This window comes from Asterias rubens, chromosome 11, assembly GCF_902459465.1.
Source record: "Asterias rubens chromosome 11, eAstRub1.3, whole genome shotgun sequence".
NCBI classification, from domain to species: Eukaryota; Metazoa; Echinodermata; class Asteroidea; order Forcipulatida; family Asteriidae; genus Asterias; species Asterias rubens.
Genome location: NC_047072.1, coordinates 14,474,448 through 14,491,461, shown reverse-complemented (window position 1 = coordinate 14,491,461; position 17,014 = coordinate 14,474,448). Strand labels below are relative to the sequence as shown.

General features: G+C 35.4%; 1 protein-coding gene across 5 annotated transcripts in view; it reads left to right on the top strand.

The window, feature by feature from the left end:
• Positions 1 to 16,767, top strand: part of LOC117296790 (protein quaking-like) — a 65,642-nt gene extending 48,875 nt beyond the window's left edge. For 2 of the 5 annotated variants that reach the window (XM_033779841.1, XM_033779846.1), the window contains exons 6-9: positions 2,414 to 2,449; positions 2,602 to 2,880; positions 5,857 to 5,922; positions 10,056 to 10,714. In XM_033779841.1, coding sequence (XP_033635732.1) covers positions 2,414 to 2,449; positions 2,602 to 2,880; positions 5,857 to 5,922; positions 10,056 to 10,114 — 440 coding nt within the window. In that variant the 3' untranslated portion in view covers positions 10,115 to 10,714. Of the gene's footprint in view, positions 1 to 2,413; positions 2,450 to 2,601; positions 2,881 to 5,856; positions 5,923 to 10,055; positions 10,715 to 16,477 lie in introns of those variants that run through there. The other 3 variants (XM_033779843.1, XM_033779845.1, XM_033779844.1) reach the window with 3 other exon arrangements.
• The last annotated feature ends 247 nt before the right edge of the window (positions 16,768 to 17,014 follow it).

Here is a 17,014-nt window from a genome sequence, read left to right as displayed (position 1 = left end):
AAACAACCTGGCCACACTCCCTAAAAACACTTTGCCTGATTATTAATCTACCGTTTCACTGATATAGCACCATGGTAACTAGTCCTTTTTTTAAATATTATTTATAATGTCCTTTCCAATGCATGCGGCGAGTCATTAACTTTAATTATTATAATACTTCCTTACATCATTTCTAATGTCTGATTGAAAAAAAGGTAAACAATTTATTTGCTCCCCCCCCCCCCAGCCACAAGGAAAAAGACGAGAAAATTAAAACAATTGTAATCAGACAATAAGCAAGCTTAATTGCCTAGGTGCCTTTTGAAATTTTCCGATAGAAACATACAGTTTCTCAGTCATAGAGGTGCCCTCTTGCCCTTTTCAGAAACAAAGCATCAGGCTTGACTATTGTGATCATACATTGACATTTCATTGTTTCAGTATTGTATGACATTTCATTATTTCAGTATTGTACCTTCTCTAGAAAGATCAGCTGCTCGTTTCCACATCCCTTTCCACTTGTTCTTGTTTGGGAAGATATTTAGGTTAATTATAGAAAAAGAGAAGATTGATATTTGTGACTGTTTGGAGTTAAAGACCTGAGTGAGATGAGGTGGTGTCACTGTTGAATCTTATGTAATGAGGGGTGCTTAAAATTGTATGGATTTAATCAAGAAGGAAGATGATTAAGTTGTGCATTGCAGTTTTGCATCATACCAAAGTTGAATGAAATCACAAGCACTCTTTCCTTGATCTATCACACTCTTTCGTCACCAGCCTCCTTGTTAATTTTAAAAAGCAAAACAGCACAACTAGAAAGGCACTTTCCATCACTGTTTGATTTTCAGAATTTGGTCTGGGAATGAGTCCCCTGCCTATTCCCAAGTTGTTATATTTATTTACATATTTTTGTTGTTGGGGGTGGGTCTCACTCTTTCTAATGAAATTTCACTTTCTTTTGACCACGTGTCTTGTTCACCTTTGCTTGTTTCAAATCTGAGACCTTAAAGTGACACAATGCCTTTGGATTGGGGGTTATGGGCTATAAAAGTGTTGTTACGTTATGAATATTATACTTAAAAAATATCTTCCCAACCACATTCATTTTATAACAAATCATGTTTATAGCCCAAAGGGCCCAATCTGAAGGCAACGTGTCCCTTTAACTGTACCTTCAAAAGTATGGTTATACTTCCATACTTGCAACTCTCACTCTGAGCTCATACATTATTAAAAGTATGTCAGTCAATGTACTCCATGAAGGTATGAAGGCAAGTGTGCTCGGTCATTATGTTGGTGCCTCGTGAGAAAAAGAAGCCAAATGAGCATTTAGATTGATCTTAAACAGGTGTTTATTACTTGGGGAAAGTTTCCATGTCTACTCAAGGATGACGTCCCAGGCTTGATATTTCATTAACCGCACCAGTAATGACATTTCATCTTCACATATTGCCATCTGTCATACATGTTAATACGTCAATCTTAATGCATAGTCTTCATTTGTGCTGAATTTATTTCATTTTGATTATTCTTATGAGGCTTTCAATTTAAAAAGAGCTATTTCATGCATTTTAAACAGAATCATTAAAGGCAAGGTATAGGATTGGTCATGATCATGAAATAGTGGGAGAAACTGTTTGAGAAAAATTAATGATACTTCATACTTAATGCAACAGCGAATTTGGGTGACTTAAGTTAAAATGATAACTTTGCCCGGTTTTCCCAATTGTGATGCAAGAAAACTTGCCTCAATTTCACATTTTAAGTTTAAACTTTGCTTTACAGCTTCACAGGCCTGGAATTTTCTCTTATAGATGGCAGGGCCTTTATCATTAAGAAAAGGGCACTTCCATAGGAAAACCTTATGATAAGAACATTTTAATTTTGGGCACCATGGCTAAGACAAGAGCAACAGAGGTCATGGCCTTCTTGGCCTCCATGTTATTCCAGGGTAATAAATTATACAAGAACTAGCAAAGAAAATCCTGACGGATACAAACTGTTTTCTTGAGTACCTTTCACATAAGTTGAACGACTTGAAGGATTGAGTTGAAAAACTAGAGAAGTAGTGTGTTTGCACTTTGCCCCCCCCCCCCCCCCAAAAAAAGCCGATGATGTATCATACCGTAACAGTAAAGTGTGTGTTCAAATATATAATCCAATGCAACTGTACTGTTATACCATTTCATAATGTTACCAACTCCATTGTAAATTAATTCATTATATAGATGAAATTAATGTTATTTATCCTTTCTTAGTTTTAACCGTTTGCATGGTTTATCCCCACTTCCTACCCCACCCTTTTAGAACTGTTAACCGTAATGCACCTAGCCCAAATGTACACGTGTGTTTGTGTTTTTGTTGAAGAGTAAAGGTTTTCATACATTGTGAGAAACGTTTGCATTAAGTGTGGTTTAACCTTTTTCTGTTCTAGTTGAATTACCGCCTGGTGGCTGCACATTCATACCAGGTAAAGACAATCCCTGTGTTCTTTCCGTAGAGGACTAACACGCAGAAATATCTAAACCAACCAACCAACCAACCAACACCACTAAAACACTGACAGTTAAACTGCATGGATTCAGATTGATAATAACACTTGTACCTTGTTTGTATGAACAGCTTCACCACGCCCAATGGTCCCACCTGGTGCAGCATTGATCCCTCAGCCTCTTCGCTCACCGACACCTGCCACACACCCCCAGCTTCTGGCTCATCCCTCTGGTACCCTCATCCCTCGGATGGCGAGTGGCCAGGCTTTACTTGCCAATGGAATGGCTCCTCCGATGGTGTCTTCAGCGGATGGTACTAGCTTCATGATAGCCCCCTACGAGCACTACCCTTATGCCATGACTCCAACTATGCTGGACTACCCTCCTACGCCTTCAGAGGGTACAATTGGTATGTCGTGCATCGGTGTGCATTGATCGCTTACACATCTGATCAATCGCAACCGATGCTTTGTGATGTGGACTTTGATAGAATTTTTTTTTTACGGACAGTCCTGCACACCGAAGACCTGATGTACATTTCTGGATGTTTTATTTATCTATTTAAAAAGAAACAGTGGTATCACAATGTAACTATGAACCATTTTTAAATTGGCGCAATCTGGGGGTCAAAAGTAGCCCCATTTCTTTGACATTTGACTTATTATTACATAGGTGTGTTTCAATATCTTTAATTTTTATTATTTATTTCTGTTTACTTGGAAGTAGTCTTGGTTATGTATGAACAAGTTTTAAAACCATTTTTTTTTGGACAGCAATTCTAGCCAAAGATTGAATAATTATACCAAAAAGTTTTTAAAAATATCAATGATGATGATTTTCTAAACATGACACACATAAATAAATACCTTGAAGAAATTATTTTCTAAATTTTCAAGTAGTTAGACAACCTTCGAATTATTCTAATTGTATGTTTTGAAAAAACCAGGACAAACTAAACATATGTTGTAAGACAACTCAGGATCAGTATCAGTGGTGAAAGTTCACAAAGAATCCTTAAAAAAATAAGGATTGAATTTTTGAAAATAGTGTTTTTTCGAATCAACAACTCATACTCTGTCTGAGACCAACGCAAACTAAAAAGAGCAATGGCTTGACAAACTATTGGAGCTCAAACATTTGCACAAGTCAATAACACTACCATTTTACTAATTCTCAATGACAATTTCAAGCGAAACTCATTGCAGCAGGAACAACAAACTAGTTTTTGGGTTGATAGGGTGCACTGGAAAAACTCAGAGACAAATAACTCCAATCATTGATTAACATTTTAACATCCTCTTTTTAATTGTGACCTTTTTTTGTACATTAATTGCTACCATTTAAGTGTTGCATCGTCTCAACTAATTACAAAAGCTCTCATAACCTATACTACAGCCAGTCAATTGTTCTGTAATACTCTGATAGGTATTTGTCGCACTATTCTTTCTTTGTCAGAAAAAGGGGGTCCTCGGATAAAAATGCCAGTCTTTAAAACAAAACACAATTATCCTATAAAATTAACCTTAAATGAGGTTAGAAATCAATTGCAAAATAACATTTAACTTAATGGCAGAAACTTTCTTGAAACAAATCTGTGTTTTCATAAAGTTTCAGAAAACCTTTTGATAGAATAAGTGAAGGCCAAACTGCTTTGAAATGTACCAGTCATCACGGGGAAGAAAACAACAAAAAACAAATTAGTTAAGGTTTCTGCAGAGTTGATTCTACTTCTACAAGCCTTTCTGAAAATCTTTCTTATTTTGATTTGTGACTATTGGTATTCAGAGGTGTGCAGTGACTGGCTAACATAGTGATCTCGAACTTTGACCATGATACAATATATTCCCTAATATTTACGATGTTATTGGGTTTTCCCTTTGGTGTTTCTTCTATCTGTCACATAACACTTTCATGCAGTTCATTTAAAGATACCCATTAACATTCTGTCTGCAAAGAATGTGGTCAAACTAATTTGAAGTAAAGATTTGTGCATCATCATATTTCACTACCGACAGAGTAGACGTGGAGATAAAAATAAAAGGGTCTGATCATCCTGAAAATCTACATGGGTGCAATGCTTTCCATCCACCAAAATGCTGCAAATGATTAATTTTGAAAGTTGAATTTGGATAGTAATTCTCTTTCAAAATACAATTTTGATTCTCAGTTAAGATGAAGATTCCACGTTTATTTATAAGCAAGCAAAGGTTTTGGCATGTAAGCTTTGATGAAATTTTCTGATATTTGTATGGAACAACTATGCAGTATAAATTGCAACAAACTTAACAAGTAAGCATGAAAGTGTTATGTCAGCAAAAAGGAGAGTATGTAGGAGATATGTGGATCTTTCTGTCAAATTAAAAAAAAAAAAAAAAAAAATCAACAAAATGCAAATTACCATTCCTTGTAATTGGTTTCACAGCATGTTCTTTTTTTTCTTTTTCCATGTGCCATGATTTGTGGGAAATTTAATTGTTCTTTTGTTTTCATCCTGGGCATGAATTATGCAAATAGGTCTCTTTTGTTGGCTTGACAGTAAAGGCTTGCATGTCTCCACATATACAGCTTGAACAAACCCAATATTCCCACATATTTTATTGATTTCTGTTTTCCTTTTCATCAGAAAATCATAGATTGCCAGAGTTGTTATATTTCTCTACCCTTTCCCCCCTTGATATCAGTTGATCTTCTCTGAAAACCAACTCTTTCCCTGAGAGAATGTCTTCTCTTTCTATGGTATCACTCTTTTTCTCTCTACTGTGCCTTTCCGATCTTTTTTCCCTTCAAGTCAAATATTTCTGGTTTCTTTGGAATGGTTTATGGATACCTCTTTACATGTTTGGGAGAAACAATCAAATAAAGGATTAGTCCAAAAGGCACATCCATCAATGTTCAGACTGCTAAAGACGTCAAATTTGACACCACCATTTGACACGTCTCTATTTTCCCACTTTGGCAATCCAGTCCGTTTCTACTGCTGAGCATAATCAAACAGCATAGTTAAAATGCCTTTGTAGCATAAAACAAATAAAATGTAGATAGGGTGCTTTACAAAGCTGATAACTATGAAGGACCTTAGATCAGTTCTCAAGTCTTGGTAAAATAGTCCTTGTTCACGTTTGTTTTACATCTGCACAGTAAAAGAATACATACTGCTTTTAAAACTAATATTGAGAAGAAGTTTCCCCAATGTTATCCCTGTCTAAATTTCCTATCACCATCACCGCTTCTATCTTTTCTCTCCTACCTACTCTTTGAGCCTCACACCCAAATCTCTGATCCCACTTCTGCAACCACTTTCAGGAGACCCCAATGATAATAACCACATTGACTATACTGATGCATGTTTGTGTTTTTGCTAACCTGCTTGACCACGTTTGTATAGGTGCTGTACCCAAATTACGGAGAGCGATCAGGGAACACCCCTATCAAAGGGTCCTTGATACCAGAGGTAATTAGCTCCATTTTCTCACACTTTTCACTCTTTTATTGCATATATTTCTTGCTTTTTCAAACCCCTTTTTATTTGTTATGCCTTATTTGGTGATTTTGGGGGCTGTTTTTTCCTCCCTCTATTGATGGTTGCAATACATGTATGTTTTCATTCTGAGCACAGAGTTTCGACATTAAAATGGTTTCTAGAGTAGTGTTTGTTGATCATCATGGTACATAGATTAACGCCTACTTTAATATTAACGTTAACATCCGGTCTGTTTATACTTACAAGTAACTTTTAAAAAGCTGATCGCCCTTTTGTTTCAGATTGCACTGTCATATGAATAACAGAATCACCCTCAAGAATTGTAGAACTAATCCCCTTTAGCATTGTAATCAACATGATTTCAGACTTCAAACAACATCTCCTATGATCGCAATCAATGACGCAAACCAGCCAATTTCATCTACTAATTTCACCAATTTTTTGTGTGTGCAATGGCCAGATCTAATTAAGGAATTCACAATTTTTGATCTACATTTTTGCCAATATTTAAAAGTTGAATGTAAAAAACTTTTAAATTTATGCATGATTTGTTCATCTTGTTACATTAAAAATAGGACCAGTCCAAAAAAAATCAGTCACAAGTAACATTTGATATGCATGTGTTTGATCAAAACTGGTTAAACTTTCTACCCCGAAATCTTGAAATGTTAAAGCTGTATAAAAGCATTGCCTCTTTCACTCCAATTAAAAGTGAATTTAAAATTCTTTCAGAAATCTATTTAGTTGTGTCACACTAGATTTGAAAGCGAACAATTGCTAGGTTATTTTACAGAAATTCTTTCTAGCTGGGTAATTCGACTTTGGTTATTGACAAGTGTATTTTAAACTGTATTGAGTTATTGTTATTGATTTAAAAAAGGAGAAATATTTGTATCGGAATAAAGAATACCTTTTAATGTTTGAAATCTGTGCTCGATTGGAAACCATGTGTTCAACTGAAGTTGGGGTCATCCAGATTATGAGGAAAACAATTTTACTGATTTTTAAAAAGATTGCCAACAACAATTATGATTGTAAGAATTCAAAGTTAGTGGGAAATATTAGCCACTGTATAGAAATGAAGTATACAACATTGGTTAATACCAAGGTATCAAGCTTCCGAGTTTTATGAAAGTTATTTTCCTGAAGTCCGTTCACAAAGTAGAATTGGCGATCAGCAACTGGCTGATACAGAAACTTTTTTGAGCATTTATTTTGTGTATGCTCAATACGTGCCTATATCCCAAATTGAAAGTTGCACAGGTAAGTCATTATTTGATTCTGAACACCAATGTTGTGTCTTTCTCTCAACCCATCTGCTCTGACCCCAGCTTGATGATTTATTTCATGACCGATATATACATGTATCTTTTTGCAGCTGAATGCAAATGTATGTTTACAAGATAGTCAGTAGCATTTATGATGCAGAGACTGTTTACAGGTGGAGCACATTGCCAGACTGGAAGGCGAAAGCTTACCCTCTTAAAGACAGTGGACACTATTGGTAACTGTCAAAGACTAGTCTTCACAGTTCATGTATCTCAACATATACATAAAATAACAAACCTGTGAAAATTTGAGCTCAATCGGTCGCCGAATTTGCGAGATAATCATGAAAGAAAAAAACACCCTGGTCACACGAAGTTGTGTGCTTTCTGATGGTTGATTTCGAGACCTCAAATTCTAAACTTGAGGTCTCGAAATCAAATTCGTGGAAAATTACTTCTTTTTCAAAAACTACATCACTTCAGAGGGAGCTGTTTCTCATACTGTTTTATACTATCAACCTCTCCCCATTACTCGTAATCAAGAAAGGTTTTATGATGATAATTATTTTGAGTAATTACCAATAGTGTCCACTGCCTTTAAGTATATCCAATCATAGCTTTTTGCATCCACAAGTTTTTAGTGATAAATGTTTTAATTGGGGGAGGAGGGCTAAGTACAGCCTTGCTAAAAAATAAAAAAAATTAAAAATGTGCAGACATAAGTGAGATTTCATTTTTATTTCTTCCGTCCAAAGAAAATGTGCTTCAACCTCAACTTTCTCTGGAAGAGAAAAAAAGTTTCCTTCATTTTTATTTTGTTTCTGACTTTGCAATTTTTGTTTTATGTTACTTTTTATATTTTATGAATTATGATTATTAATGGAGAATTTTGGTAGGCGCTCTACATTTATATTTATAATGTGTATTATTATTTTGGTAAGAGATAGATTTGTAGTTTTACATTGGTGTGCTGTTTATTATTGTCTGGGATAAAAGACTTGAGTAGAATTGTGGCCTGGCCATAGGTTTTTTTGTACATTAAGTTATTTCATAGTTTATAAAGGGCTGGGAGAATTAAGGGTATGATTTGGTGTTTCATACAATGCAAGAAAAGGTTCTTTTATTAAAATGTTTGGCGATCGATGATGTTATTATTATAGAATCCAAAACTTGCTTTAGTTTACTCTTGACAGAAACACAAAAAACAAATCCATTTGAAATGTTTTGCACTTTATTGGACAAGTAAACTTCAACCATCAACTTATTTGGAATGTCAGTAAAAAAATTCCTTTGCTGGTTTCCCCTTTGAATTTTTCTTTTTCCCTGTTCATTTGCCCTGCATGTTAAAGTGTGTCTTTCATGATGAATTTACCTCAGAAGTTTTCATAGTTGTACAAATCAAACATAAGTGCAATCAAGTTTGAACTTTGACCTTTCTCTTTTGGGTGGACACAACACCAACAGCTAAATGAAACAAATTAATTGCTTTATTTCAAAACTGAGAGCTTGTCTTTTGATGTTCAATTTACTGTTGAAAGAGAATTTGTACTGCATAATAAATCTCTTGATGTTTGTGGCTGTAGAGGGAAAGTTTGCTAGTTTAGTTATTCCTGTCCCAAATTCCAGATTATTTTGTAGAAAGAAAAAGCGAAACCAAGAGTTGGACTATGGCTGGGTCTGATGAGAATAAAAGACTGCATATGGTTAGTCTTTCAGAAAGTACCCTTCACTTGAGCTGTATATATGTTTTTATTCTAAGTGGTTTCTGTTGTCTAAGGGCTCAGAAAAGGCTCTGAAAATATGAAGGGGGAACAGGAAAGTGCAAGCTTGCTTTTTGGAAATTTACTTTATCAAAAAGCATTATTAACAGCACAAATGTTTCCTTTAGTTCCCTTGAAGTATATTGATTGTATTCTTACACTTTTTATGTTTCACAATCAATGAATGAAATGTCTACCATGTCTTAAATTTGGTGGGTAAACCAATTTGAATGAGTTTGGTCCGTATTCTGTTGACAAACAATTCTCTGGCAGGTTTATTGAATCACCAAGAGTGTTAAAAAGCTTAGCTAAGAGAAGCAGTTTATGGCCTCTGGCTTTCAAGGAATGTTTGGCGCTCATCCAATCTTGGCTTAAACTTCATCCAGTTTAATTTATAGACCTACCTGAAAACACATTCGAAAACAGAATAACCTCCATGAGCAGTTTGTGCACAACTGTTAAAAGGTGTCTAGTCAATTTATGTTGTAAAAACCTTGGAATGACTGCAGAATAAATATTTAAAAGATTGGGGTATTTCACATTGCAGCCCATGAGCTATTTGGACTCTACATGGAATGATGTCTGAATTGCTGACTTGACAGTACAATGTCATTGCAAGTGAATGAAGAGGATCAAATATGTTACATGTTTCTGATAAATCCACTAGACATCATCTGTAAAATGAAACCATAAATGAGTTTTATCAAATTTGTTTGATCTAGATGGTTGCTCATCAAGTGATGAATGACATAGCAACACTTTTGAGAATGCAGGCTTTGTCCTCTGAAAGGGACTGGAAATGTCTAACATATTTTCTCCACTGCTTTCATTTCTAGAACACATTTACTTCAAGGAGGCTCAGAGCACCTATATTACATGTGTATATCTTCAGAAGTTTATACACTTGTTATATATAAGCATGAGCAATAATATGCTATTAACCCCATTTAATAATAGTTGGAGCTTTTTTCTAACACCATCAAATCAAAAACACCGGTGACCTTGAGCCTAACCCTGGTTTTTTCTCTTTTTCTTTCTCTCTTTCTCCCTCGTGAATGTATGACTTCTCACGCAGAATTCCCAGGCATGGTTTTGGGAGCAACACTGCCCCTATCCAACCATCTGATGTCATGAAAGTCATGATAAGCCATGGTACAGTACTGCCTAATTTTTCACAGTATTTCTAACATACTTGTCCGTTGACCAGCTTGTACGCTAAAAACAATCTTTGTATTTGTTATTCAGCTAAAACGAGAATGTAGGGGCAAGAGGAGCGCCCCAACTAATCCTTTGGTGACCTTTACTGTTCCGGGGTGATCACTTATAAGGGGAGTTGCATTATCTCAACAAAACTATCTCAAATTAAGATTTTGTACTTAAAAATAAATCAAATCTCAAGATTTAGTTTTTTAAGATGAGGGGGCAAAACTAAATGTCGCATATCAGGAAGTGAAAGGTATGCCCAGCAAACTAATCGATTGAAATCAGATGCACAGGATTTGTTTGTATCAAACAGATGCATGCATGCGATATAAAAACAGACTTTCTGATAACACTTTAAGTGGGACATCCCCAGTAAATAAGCTGCCCTTTGGAACAGTAAAGGTATAAATCATGTAGAAACCTTTGAAACAAATTGGAGCTCAAATGCATCGAGTAAAAAACACCCAGTTGCTTATTTTTGTTTCATTGCTAAGGTTAAACATGCAAACTGATCTCTAAACAAGGTCCAAGCAAGGTGGCTGCCTCTTACCCCTTAGCTCCACATATACCATCGATCAAATTACTGCCCTTTCCTTCATACTATTAATGAAGCTATGCACCATTCTATATGCACTTATGAGTTGGAGAAAAACGCCATAATCCTGGCCCACTTCAAGCCAAGTATCCAATGTAATCAATCAATGTATTGTAAACAAAAACAGAAATGATTTCCATTGCAACTAACAGAAGATCATTTTAGTAAATATTGACCCCTTGTACTACCATCCCATGCAGTTTTTTCTTCCAATGCTCTACAAATTTAAGAAGAAAAATGCACGCTGTGCGATTAATTACAAATACATCACAAAAAATTTCTATCATAAAGTAGCACTAGGAACCAGACATCCCAAAATGGCGCAAGCAAGACTTGGTGTTCGTATTCTTCAGATCAATAGATCTGGTATCAGAACAATAGTTCCCTTTTATCATTATTTGGTGGATTGGGCGGGAAGGATCTATTCTAGTGAAAGACATTATTGAACTTATTGACAGTCTTCTTTTTGATATTTGATCGATGGTGTATGGTGGCCTCAAAGGTGCCATCAGCATTCAGGGACGTTTCAATCAAAGAGGTTGGAACTAATGCTTTCAAAGCTTCATAGCAAATTAACAGATTTTGTCACAAAGAGAGGTACATAGTTGGTCAATGGATGGTTAATGATGTTCCCACCAGTACTGTTTCTTGTACATGTAAATATCAACGCCTTATTGTACTTTGTGTTTGGAATATAACACTATTTACGACCATGTGTAAACAATTATATATGCAACTTTTTACCCAACGGTGCCACTTTATATAAAGTGTATTTTTGTAGAATTGTTAAGACTTTTTTTAATTGTACTGTCCTTACTGTTTGTACTCTTAATGACGATTATTTTGAGCATTGTCTTCTTCCCCTTTATTTTTTAATTATGATTTGTGGCTGCATTTTCCTGTTGAATGCTAGTTTTTTATGAATTTTTGCGACGTTATACAGGCCGAAGACAGAATTAGTTACACATAAACAAGCCTTAGATTGGACAAACTCATTTGAAAATCTGTCAAAATATTTTTGCAGTTTCCCTTTCTTCCATACAAGTCCAAGTTGAGTGATATTGCTTTGACCTTTTTTATCTACACTAATTGACATGATAGTTGTTTTTCAGTGAGGTTTTGTTGTCATATGCAACTCATCAAAACAACTCTCGGTCATATCCATGTCAAAAGCCCAAAGTTACTATCTGGAAAATTAAAACACCACAGTTTGTGCCATTTTAATAAGACAGTGTTTCTGTTGATAGTGTTATTGCATAATGATTTGTCACTTAAGGCCACAAAAGATGCCTGTGTGAAATCTTTAGCTGAAGTGGACAGGGTGTGTAATTCTGATAGTAAGATCAACAGCTTTGTTTTTGCTTTTTACCGAAAAGTATTATATTTTTTGTATTTGTATATTTATGATATTGTATGGGGACTGCAATGGGAAAGTTAAAAATGAAGCTCATACAACCCCATTCAGTTAAGAATATATATATTTTCTTTTAAAAATAAAAAAATAAATAAAAAAAAAAGTTACTGGATGGGGTTACGGGAGCTAAATGTCTATATATTTTTGTGAGTGTTTGCCTGGTACTCGATTTTGCTTTGACATTTTTATGTATTTATGGGGAAACTGTACTCTTGTTTTTTTGGTATGTAGACTGTACAGAATGTGTATTGGTTTTTACGATAGTGATTTGGTAGTACTTTTTGGTAAGGGGTAGATGCACGTAGCATATATATCTATGGATTTTGTTGAAACTGTTCAAACGTTGATCATCAATTTCAGCATTTTACTTAATGGAACGTAGAAGACTCCAATAGTTGTTTTATAAAAATGTTTTACTGAGCACAGAGCTTACTCCAAATGTGAAACATACAGGGTACCAGCATTTAAACTGCCAACAGACTAACTATTTCAAGCAAATGAAATTGGGACCAGGGCAATGTCCATGTTGGAACAGTTTCAAGCCAATGAAATGTTTAATTAGTAAGAAGTGAACGAGAGACTGTTACAAGTGAGGGTTAACTTATTATTTTATCGATATTATTCATTATACGTCCGTATGTAAAATGAAACGGTGTTCAATAAAAAGAAACAAAAACAAACAGAAAATGGAAAATTCGTCCTATGGTTTATTGAAATTACATTGACAATTTGGAGATGTTCACCCCTCCTTTTAACCAAGTAGACTATTCCTCACTAATACTTCACACTGTTTTACGGTTGATTCCATTTTCAATCTGGTGAACTATTTGCAATTTATGTAGCTGGTAGATTAACCACTAAGTTTAATCTTAACATGTTGCTGTATTAACTTTTGCTACAAAACCCTCACTTTAACAAGAAATGCTGTAGATTTAATTGTTGTGCAAATAAATGTTAAAGGCAAGGTATTTAATATAAATGATCAAACTAACCAATGAACGGTACATACTATTAGGTGCTTACACTACTAAAATAAAATTATTACAATATTGTACCGTTCCTTTAAACAGTAGTTTGTAACGTATCAAACTGTTTATTAATTTAACCAACTGTGATGCTGTACAAATTTACAATCTTGTATCAATAACTGATATCATCTCAAGTGATCATGAACTCTAACATCGTTTCACCTGAAAGTTTGGTATTTATTCAGGCAAGAGACTTTTGTTGAATATGTGCACATTGAATATCTTGGAGGGTATAATTTATTCGCTTGAAACTCATCGCTACAGTTACGGAGTACCTAAGCAAATTCTGGAAAAGAAAGTATTTGTGGTTAACTTTTTCGATAATTCACAGTATGAGATTGTTAGTATGTAAAGCATCACAAAGTGTATTTGTCTAACGTTGATTGTTTTTGCCAAACTTGCAACGCCAACCCTGGGATATGAGTGCACGTATCATCTTGAGCACCATCCTTCCTCCTGCAATGACGTGACAAGACGGTGGATTGACGGTAATTTGGCTCCTGCTGTTCAAAGAGCTCCCTCCACTAATCATTCAACCTCATGCCCAGGGGGGGACATGGAACACGCTTGCTTGCCCCTGGGGGCGAGGTTGACTAATACTCACATACCTAATAAGGAATGATCTGTATCTTGATTATTAATATCAATCTTATTAATTTAAAATCAATGACGATGGTTCTATGCATGTGTACATTTCCAGCCCAGATAAAATCAACACAAAAAGACATCGGTTATATATGTCTTCTTTTAACCACCCTGGACCCTTTTCCGAAAGGAAGAACCTAAATGTATACAGTTTGGATTTTAGCGATAACAACAATCAAATGTCATCTTAACTTTTGATTTGGAGGGGTCCACCCTGCCTTTTTATGTTTTAATAGAATTGGGCTTTGGATGTAAGTCGCATATCACATCTAGAATGGTTTCAAAATATCATATGAAAAAGAAGGAAAAAAACGGTTTTGGCAGCATCTTTTAAAATTTATGTGAAAATTTTTTGTCACTCAAAGTTCATAGCAACTTTTGCAAAATAAAAAAAAGAAGATCCGTCAAGGTACTGACTTCTTCCTTTGATCAGTTGACATTGTAGATTTTGAAACCATCATACATGCGTATGGGACACCTTTAATTTGACTCAATTTTCATTTAAGGGAAGAAAAACGCAAATTCAAACTAACTTCATCAATTCAGTGTACAGTGAACTAACACAACGTGATCTGTTGCACCTTGTTGCCTGTCAATTGTGCACATACACAACCAAGATGGTTTCATCATTCGTAGTCAGTTCATCATTTTTGTGTACACAACTAAATTCACGGAATCAGTTATACACAATCGATAGCCATTCAATTATGGTACTTTGTGTCTATAAGTATTTTATCTTCAAAAAACGTAAAATGCTTTTTCAAAGAATAGGAAGTTTTTTTTTTTTCTTCTTCGGGTTAGGAAATCATTGAGCTGGTTTGTTACTTGGACTTTGTCTGTTTTCACTAGCACTATTTTTCACCAGCTTCTGTTTTCATGAGTTAGCGGGGAGGCACAATAGATATGAGACAGTGCATCCAAATTATCAACACCTTCAAAAAGGTTACAGGGAGGGGAAAAACAGATGAAGTAGTATTACAGGAAACTTGTTATTGTATACAGATTCTACCAGAAGCTTAAGAACCTCTTGTAACTACAGCTTGGTTATGGCTTAGCATCCATCAGCCATTTTGAAGCCATGTGCTTTTGCCTGGTGCTTCAGAATGCTAGTCTTGCATGAAACTCGTAGGTGTTCACAAAATGACATAGAGTCTATAGGGTCACTTGTGTACAAATCATATAGGTATGTGTTTGTTCTTGGTTGTGTATGTTGCTCCATATACTACATTACTACTACTCATCAATGCACAGGGGTGCAGACATTCAACTTGTTGTCTATAAGTATCCCCTGCTCTCTCAAGTCTTGCTTCTTTTTTTACAGCATGGCCTGCCCGCTTTTTGTTTTTGCCGCTTTTTACCGGTCAGATGCAAATTAAAAGGAAAGGAAAGAAAAACCATCCAATGGCGTCAATTTCATAACCCCTTTCTCAGCATGACCCTTTCTTAAACCACTCTTGTTGAAGTTTGTTTTTTGATTTCTCTTCTCTTGATCATCATTTTAACACGCAGTGTACCTACTTTTTGGAGTAGAAGTGGTTCTTAACTATCTCTTATGTACATTTAGTAGCCAGATTTTGGTTATTTATGCTGCAGTCTTGAGAAGAAATATTTTTTTAACTGCCCAAGGTGTTTTTCAGGAAAGTCCATTGATTTTGATCGTATTTTTTTGTCACAAGTTTTGAGTGGTAATTTTTTAGCTGCAATAACAATTTCAATAAAGTGATTTTTTTTCTTTCTAATAACCAATGAGAGGAAATTAATTCAGTCAGGTGATTGCTCTTAGCCAATTGCAGTGAAATGTATTAAGAAGTATGGTTATGCGGAATACAGCCACCTGTCAGTTAATGTTTTTTTCCTGGCCTAACCAGATATCTTGATTTGCAGAGCTTTTCATTTTTTCATTACCGCTGTAGCAAATGTTAATTTGTAGCTGTCATAGTTTGACAACCTGTGTCAGGCCTTTGTGCTGGTGTCATACTTAACACCCTCTATCAATACATGTACTTCCCTAACAAAACACAATTTCATTTTCACAATCGGTCTAATCCGCACACAAGTTCTCTGTGGCAGCCAATCAAATAATGTATCCATGGATAATGGACCAATGTTTCAACAATCAAATTAAGAGTTTTATAAATTCCACATATCTTTGAACAGACATGATGTTAAATTTGGCACTGGTAGTTTGCGTGTTTCCATACGTTTTCATCAAGTGTAAACTAACTCCAAACCTTGTAAACTTGATGAAAATGTATTGAATATCCAATCTACCTAGGCAGCACAAAGACCCCACAGTTTCATCAACGTTTACGGGAACACTTTGTTGGCACAATTACTACTAATGATCCTTGATGTAGCTTCTTTTAGTTACTTGTACATTTTTTTAACTTGGAGTTCAAGCTGACCCAGGTCAAAGGCTATGACCTACACATGACCTGGGTCATGACCTCCTTTGACTGATCCTATCATGCATGTGATAATTTGTGTACAGGTCTGTCGTTAATAGAATTGGCTATTGTGTCTTTCTTTTTTTGATATCATACAAACTAAAAATGAGACTAACCCAGTGTTTCTTTTTCTTCCTCCCATTTTTGATTTCATTAACACCCTAGCTGTCATTGACTAAGCCAGCAACTAATACCCCAAGCATCAAAGGCACATGAGCACCACTTTTGCCTCACTAGAACAACCACTGTGACTGCTAGTTCGGTTACCAATTTGTTACCTGATACCCTGCAGGAGAAGTTATCAACGAGGGTACAACCAGAGCTCATCTGTAATAATGTACTTAGCGCCAGCACTGCTTTATGTCTCTAAATAACCTCATCAAAATGCCTACCATTAAAGGAACACGTTGCCTTGGATCGGTCGAGTTGGTCTTTGAAAAGCGTTTGTAACCGTTTGATATAAAATGCATATGGTTGGAAAGATGTTTTAAAAGTAAAATACAATGATCAACACAAATATGCCTCATAATGCGTGGTTTTCCTTTTACCTCGGTGACTAACACGGTCGGCCATTTATGGGAGTCAATTTTTTGACTCCCATAAATGACCGACGTGTTAGTTCGCACAGTAAAAGGAAAACCACGCAACTTCGAAGCAAACTTGTGTGGATCATTATATTCTACTTTTAAAACATCTTTCCAA